This window comes from Phoenix dactylifera, chromosome 17 (genome assembly GCF_051530095.1).
Source record: "Phoenix dactylifera cultivar Ajwa chromosome 17, Ajwa_hap1_PhDact_Kaust_v1.1, whole genome shotgun sequence".
Taxonomy (NCBI): Eukaryota; Viridiplantae; Streptophyta; class Magnoliopsida; order Arecales; family Arecaceae; genus Phoenix; species Phoenix dactylifera.
This window is the reverse complement of record NC_143206.1, coordinates 375058-383259: the sequence shown is the minus strand read 5'-3', so window position 1 is coordinate 383259 and position 8202 is coordinate 375058. Positions and strand designations below refer to the sequence as shown.

The window sequence follows — 8202 nt, the reverse complement described above, 5'->3', positions numbered from 1 at the left end:
TTTCTGATGATTATCTACACTACTCTTCCATACGGGGGCAGAGATTTCCCACATCCTACATTTATGAGGGGGCATGACCATGTTTGTCATTTCCGAAATGTTGTAATCATGAGAGGGACACCTATAGGTTGAACGGCCGTTTGGAGTCCAATGGTGATCTAATAGGTCATTCAGGTGTGAACGTTTGGGTGACACATAGCCGATGTTGGTGAAACGCCGTACCGAAATGGGTCTCTTAAGTCTTCTATGAATAGGGGGGGTGGAAGCCCAACCCTTTCACCTTGTCCCTTCACGCTCCATAATCTAAAGAAAGGAAGAGAGCAAGCATGGGGCTTACATGGGCATTTCTCTTGTGATTCCGTTCCGTGGTTCATCTTCCTCTAGCCAATTTTTTTTTCTTTTGCCTCCTAGTGGGTTGCTCTATATTTTGGCTTGCCCTGCATCCTTTCTTTCTCTTATCTCCATTTGTCCTTCTTTTGCACGTCCTTTATGGACCAATTCCAATGATCTTTTCTTTACTATTGTTGCCACCCCTCCATCCTTTCTCCAAAGAAAAATAAACTAGAATTCATCTCATGTTATGTGTCTAGAGCACCCGCTATCCAAGTACCATCTTTTATTCGTTCCACGAGTTGCTAGACACATCTTTTTTTACCAAATTACTATTAGTATACAATTTACCAAGACTTTTAAAACCATTAACAGTATCAGTAAAGCGAGTCAACATATTAGTAATAGATTTAGTTAATTCCATTTTAAACAACTCATATTTGTGCATAAGTTTATTGATTTTAGACTCTTTGACTTAGTTAGTGCCTTCATAATTATCTCCAATCTGTCCCAAATCTCTTTAGTAGAATTACAAGTTGAGATAAGATTAAATTTACAAGCATATAGAGAGTAACATAAAACATCAATGGCTTTAGTATTTTGCTGTGCCATTTTCTTATCGTACTCATCCCATTCCACTTCATGCTCGGAAAGAGACGCACAATTTATGAGTTTAGTAGGTGTGTGAGGATCATTATTTATGACACTCTACATGTTATAATCTAATGCTTGTACAAATATGCGCATGCATATTTTTCAATATGTGTAATTTATGCCATTAAAAAGAGATGATCTATTTATGGACTGTTCCTCGGTAAGAAAGGTTCTGGTAACTCTTGACTGTTAGGTCAACAAGGGGTTGAGTACCAAAGCTCTAATTCCACTTGTTACCTAGCTATGCAACCCAAGATGGAGGAAGGATTGGGCTTTTCAAAAACTTCAAACAAACTACAACGAAATAAAAACTTAATGCGTGTGCGTAATTTGTAATTGAAAAAATGATATGTAGGTAAGTATGCAAGAGTATAAAGCATACGAATTTATAGTAGTTCGGTGTTAACCCTGCACCTACGTTCACTCTCCAAGACATATTTCTTGAAAATTTCTACTATCATCCCTCCAAAATTACAGTCCAACTATTTTGACTAGGCTCACAACCAACTTAGTTGATTTTCATTCGAAATTAATCAAAATCAATACTAAGCCTTTTTCTAGGCTCAATATAATTTAATTCAAGATTGGATAGACCTTTTCTCAAGTTTCAATTTTTAAAACTTGCAATAAACAGAATAAAAATATGCAACAAAATAAATTACTGCTCCTTAAAAATAATAATCAAGAAATTGATGGAGCTTCGAATCAGTTGGATGGCCTTGAATGAACTTGAATGCTCTTCACCAACTCTCTTAATAAAGGAGGATATAATATTTCAGCTCTTCTTGAACATTCTTTTTGTTCTCCGATCTCTTTTTCTTTTTCACTTAAAGGCCTTTATCTTCCTCTTAGTGTTCCTATGCCTTTATATCATCAATGAGTAGTTGGAAGATGTTTCTAGCTAGTATATAGACTAAAAGAGCCGTTGTGAGATAAAAACAACCGTTCTGATTTATAAAAAAACTAGCCATTACTCTTGTCAAGTACAAACGGGTTGACTAGACTTCTGTAGGAGTCGACTCGTGATCTTTAGGGGTCGACTAGAAATAGCTCTTATTTTTTCTGCACTCAGTCTTTCGTCTATGGCCATTATGGGGTCGACTCTTTTGGTTTAGGAGTCGACTCATTGTTTTCCAGGGACAACTCATTAACATACTAAATTTCACTTCCTTCTATCTTTTGTTTATGGCCAATCTAGGGTCGACTCATTTACTTCTAGATTTAACTCATAATCTTCATGGGTTGAGTCGTCAATATGTTGATTTCAACTGCTCTTTGCCTTTTGTCTATGGCCATTGTGAGGTAACTTGTTTGTTTCTGGGATCAACTCTTGTTCGACAGGAGTTGACTTGGGATCTTCATGAGTCGACTCACCAGTATGATGATTTAATTTGACTACTCTCTATGCTTCGTCTAAGACTATTCTAAGGTCGACTCATGAGATACAATATCGACTCTTGAAGGTATATTAGTCAATACTAGTATGCCGGGGGCGACTCTTGAGAAAGCCCAAGATTAAAAGTTTATATTTTTGCCTGTGAGCATTCAAGGATCGATTCAAGACGATCTTGGAATCGATTCTTCTTGTGTAGAGTTTTAAAAAGTTAAGTTACATTCTTCCATATTGAGAGTTACATAATAATATCTTCTTGGCTTCCTGCAAGTATTTTGGTACACTCTAACCAATTTATTTGTAAACTTGTTATTTAAACATTTTGTATCATCAAAATCAAATATTTTGGGTCAACAGATGCTCAAGTCAGTTGAACTCTATGGAACCAGCAAAAGAGAAAGAGAGAGAAAGAGTTTCTAGAAAGAGAGTAGAGTAGAAAGAATAACCAACCTAAGGATCTTCCAATTTCTCCTCTATAAAGAATGGTATCAGCGTCTGTTACCGAGATTAGCGGGATAATTGTATGGTAATAGCTCTCCACGTCATGCACATGGTGATAACCACTTTAACTGTATAATAATGGCTGAGCTGGCGTAATCATCATCAAGATCATGGTCACGTCCTTGATGGGTATTAACTGCTCGTAAATAGTCTTCATTGAGATATGTGTCATTCTCGGTTGCTTGGTCGGATCAAGATGGCATGCATTTTGGCTGGCACTAAGGTAGAAAACTTAGGATAGTACCGAGACCAAACATTTCGGTGTATACTGAGATCAAGGTGATAAATATTCACCATATTATCTGTGTTGAAGCCAATTGCAATCACTACAAGAAAATACATATTCAGCGACTAAGATTCTAGTCGCCGAATAACCATTTTTGGTTGCCGAAACCTTTTTGCGACTAGCATACTCTTCGTCGCCGAACCCTAGTCACTGAAAGGTTTTGGCGACTAATATTGTGTAGTCACCTAAGGTACACCAACAACGACCAACGTTTGGTTGCCGAAGAAAATTTTCAGCGACCAAATCTGTTGTCGCTAATTTCAACGCCGACCAAATAGTTGGTCATGGAATGCTGGTCTTTCGCTACCAAAAAAATGGTCACTGAATGTCTATCTTCCCCCACTAATAGTTTGGTCGCAGAATGTATTGGAATATATTGGCAACAAACATTTTTTGGTGACAGAAAGTATTAACCTGTATTTAATTAACAATTCAAATTATAAGCTTAATATTTATTTTTAGGCTCGTTCCAAATCCTGTACAACCAACACAGCCTATCCAATATCCATATTGCACAATACATTTGCTCATCCAAATAGAAGTATACACAATGTTGGAGAATCCATAATCATTCATTATAAATATCATCATCTATAAGTCTAAAGTCAAGCATACCTATTAACCGTACATCACAATGTTTCATCCATACCATATGTTAAGGTGATAATCATCACCAAACACATCAAAATGTAAATTAAAAATCTCAAAATATCCGATCTTCTTAAACACTTTGATCTTCTTAAAAGGAAGTATGGACATATTGATTTACAGTTCATAGTAAGCATATCAGGTAGACATGAGATCTATGTTATGAGACCAAAAAAAAAAAACGCAGGAGAAATATCTACAAGTCTCAGCATTCTTACCAAAGGGGGAACTATTTTACTAGAAAAAACAAGTTAACTTTACAAAGAAAAAGAAATCAAAATTGTGCAACTAATTCAACCATCTACAGTGCAAAAAGAGAGGATTTTCATCAAACCCATCCAGAATTAGTCTTTCTTTTTAGAAAATTCAATTTCTTGGTTAAGAAAAGCACTATGCATTGCTGCAAAGGCCATACCAAACACAAAGAAGAAAATCTAATATAGTGGAGAAGAAAATCATGAGAAGTGGTCCAAGAATCTCAGCCTTCTTACCGAATGGAACTATTCAAAAGGTGATTTTCACAGAACATATGATACAATTATAAAAAAATAATCCCATTTCCTCCTGTGAGGAAACAAATAGCATTAATTATCCAAAAAAGTGAATATTAATCGAATTACTCATCCAATTCATTCAGATTATGACAACTTCCCGATCGGATATATCTCTACATTGCTCATATTTCCATTTAAAACTCTACTTGCATATAAATAAGTGAAAAATAATCTAAAAACGCCTACGTTGGAAGAGAACTGGACCAACCGGTATCTCTCCCCATCCGGAATCGAGTTTGCAAAACCCCGATGAAGAAGAAGAGCAGCAGAACCCTAGGCGGCGAAACCAGAGGGGTCTCCGGTGGCCATCGAAGCAGCTCCGTCTGGCCGAAACGGAGGATCTCGGGGCGGCAGCGGAGAAACGGCACTGGGACTGGAAGGATAGGAGGGCCGCCATGGGAGCTAGAGTTTCGAGAGGAGAGGGATTGGGAAAGCTAGGGTTTTGGAGTTAACGCAAAAGAGAGAGGATAAAATAGTGGTGAGAAGAGATAGTGGAAATCGGAGAGCCGCTAGACGTCCCCACGGTGTGGATAAGGCTGTCCGGAATCCAGACGATCATCCCTGCTGTCGATGGCTTTCCAGTTAGAGATTTGTTGGATTTGGGTTAGAGAGGAGGAGGAGGGGTTAGGGATTGCGTGGGGGGGGGGATGGGTGGGTGCCGCGGGTTGAGCGGCTGCAGGGGTTTTGGGAAGGGGGGAATTTGGGTGGGGCGGCGACACTTAGTTTCATTTTGAATTTTCCTCTTTCTATTTTTTTTATTATAATTATTCAAAAATAATATTTTTAATATTTTTAAAATTAAAAATTAAATTTGGTGATGGAAATTTCTGTCAATAATCCATCACTGCTAAAAATAATCTTTTAAAAATTTATAAACACTTGAGTTACGATTTTTGTGACGGCTGAATTTGTCACTGTCTGGTTGCAATTTCGGTTACCAGTTTTGTGACAAATATCCCGTCACTACGGTGGTCACTAAGTTTTGGCGCCCACCCTACCCGCGTATTCTGTGACCGGTCTGTTACTAATCTGTCACTAAGTTCACACCACGGTAACCAAATTTCTGTATGTCACTAATCCGTCACAAATAGTGACAGATAACGGGCCATTACTAGTTTTCCGTCACTATATGCTTGTTTTCTGGTAGTGAAAGTTGTGGGATTGAGATTCAGCCGAAGAGACGAGGATATGCATAAGTGAATTAATGTGTTAAACGGCACCGTTTGAAAATAAGCAGTTTTTTTTTTTTTTTTGAACTTAGAAATTAGCATCTTACGGGGGCTAGTACAACATCGTTCGGTTTTACGGGAACCTTCCACTACCAAAAGTTTGGTCACTAAAAAAAACTCAAACTTTCTGCCCAATTTTTTCATTGGAAAAAGGCACCATTTGTAAAAGTTTTTCTGGACTAATTTTTTTTTAGTTGCTGGAGGTGAACCTTTAAGGACCAAAATTTAGTCGCCAAAAGTTTTACCTCCAGCCCGTGCGAAATATTGGACTCGTGCCAACTTGGTATTGCTTTTCCGCAACCAAATATGTATTTAGTCAGTGTAGGACAATTATTCAGTAACTAACAAGAATGTTGGTCGCAGATAGCCTTATTTACTTTAGTCGCCAAACGTTTTACCTTCACCCCGCCAACTTGGTGTTGATTTTCAGCGACCAAATATGCATTTAGTCGGTGTAGGACAATTATTCAGTAACTAACAAATATGTTGGTCGCAAATAGCCTTATTTGCAGCGACCACGATTCATTTAGTTGCCGAAAGTGGTCGCTGAAAGTGTATTTTCTTGTAGTAAATAGAAAGCGCAATGCTCGTCTTCTTAGTCTTATTTCATTAATCAATATATTAACTTTTTTTTTAATAAACTACAGACTATGCTCTCATTTGGAGATGACACGTAAAATCCTAGATTCCATCAGCGCGAGGCCTTCCCGAGCTTATAGGCCATATACATCCCAAGGCACGCCAGCACCAGGATAGCCGCAGCAACATTCCACAGCGGCTGCATTGGCTTCGTAGGATCCCCCAAAGGTCTACCGTTATCATATCTCACCGTCTCCGCCACGCTTGCGGCACCGACACCTTCTGCCGTCACGTGCTCTGGCTTTGGCTCCATTCTCCCCTCATCAACCGCTTTAATACCGTTGTCGGTACCCTCGTCGCCCCTAACATCGCCCGCAACCTTTCCGTTTCGTGCAGGCCCGGCGGTGCGATCCTTCTCTTTCTCCGCGATCTTCTCCGCATCCTTTTGAGCAGTATCCACCAACTCGCTGCTCTTTCGCTCTTCTTGCTGCTGCCCAGCCGCTGGTTGTGTCTCGGCCTCGGCCGGCTTAGCCACCGGTGATGGCCCACGCTGGGAATCATCAGCTAGTCTGGTGGTCTTCACTTTCGGGTGGATCACGTAAAGGACTCCGTTCTCGAACTTGGCATGGATGCCATCCACGTTGCAGTCCTCTGGGATCTTGAATACCTTGTTGAACCGGATCCTCCGAATGCTGTCGAGTGGTTGCTCGCCGCTCGTCATCAGGTTGCCGTCGTCGTCCAACTGCACACGGAGGTTCTCCCTTTTGAACCCTAGAAGAACAAAAGTAAGACATAAAATATTATGTATGTGTGTGTATATATATATATGTATGCATGTATATATGGACGTATCTATGGTGCGTGAAATGAGAAAGAGACACAAACGGGGAGCTCATGATGATGAGAGGAGAGGAGAGGAGGCATGCCTGGGAGATGGACGCGAAGAGTGTAGGATCCTTCCTGTTGAGACCATTCAAATTCGGGATCGACGTCTTGATAGTTGGGTGTTGGTGATTTGCTGGTATCCATGAATGAAGGCTTGAGGCTGGATGGAGGATGGAGGATGGAGGATGGGATGGGATTGGATGGATATGGGAGGCGGCGTTGTGGGTCATATAGGCTGCGCTCTACGGGGCAGCATATTCCTTGAGTTCGGCTGAAAGATTTCGTCTTCTTTGGTTTCGGTGATGCGGTAGTGACCTCCTAGCACGGGCAAGGGAACATTCCTTTTTTCGCTTGCACTCCTTGCAAATCCGGGCAAAAGGCATTTGGATTCTAGGTCATTATTTACAGTATCCTATCGTACGCCTTTTCAACTAGCAGTTACCTTTTTAAAATAAATAAATAAATAACAAAACTAGCACTCCGAAAGCATGCGATCGATTGAGTCTCAATCTCATTCCCATTCTTGTCCAAGATAAATTGCATTAGCAAGTCTGACCACCGACAGGAAAGAAAGAAATGATAAACGATCCACCGTTCCTAAATGAGGGCCTGGTAGAATAATTTTCTTGGATCTATTGGCTCCAACAATTGAAGAAAGCCAGAATTATACATGTTACCATTGATGTTTCAGAGAAAAAAAAAAGTGATTACTTGGGCAGTAGCTCAACCATCAATAATTCGAATCTTAAATCATTTCAATCCTATCGAGAATTACACGAGTAAAATCCTGGATTCGTGAATAAAAATCTTGGGTTTAACAGGCCTGAAAGTATTCTAATCTTCTCCTGCAGGGCGGGACTTCCCATCCCTATCTGACGTCCCTTATTTTCCGTGATCTGTTTGATTATGCCGTCAGCAAGCATGTCTGCATGTAATTCTTACCAATTAATTTGATGGACTCCACATTCGGATTGGTCAAGTACCTTAAAGTTGATCAGCAGAAATTAATTATAGCGGACATAACCAACACAGTACAAGATTTCCGATTTAGTAAATCCAACATACTCATGACCGCATGTAAAATCAGAATGTAGCATCATATAGCACGAAATGTGGATTATGGGTCAGGATGATGCAACAAAC

At 39.8% G+C, this 8202-nt stretch overlaps 1 protein-coding gene across 1 annotated transcript; it reads right to left on the bottom strand.

The window, feature by feature from the left end:
* Positions 1 to 6165: 6165 nt before the first annotated feature.
* Positions 6166 to 7311, bottom strand: LOC103720710 (uncharacterized). The gene is made up of 2 exons (XM_008810549.6): positions 7101 to 7311; positions 6166 to 6945 (listed from the first exon to the last, which is right to left on the bottom strand). Exons 1-2 carry the CDS (start codon positions 7201 to 7203, stop codon positions 6287 to 6289), a joined length of 762 nt encoding a protein of 253 aa, XP_008808771.2. The 5' UTR covers positions 7204 to 7311; the 3' UTR covers positions 6166 to 6286.
* Positions 7312 to 8202: the final 891 nt, after the last annotated feature.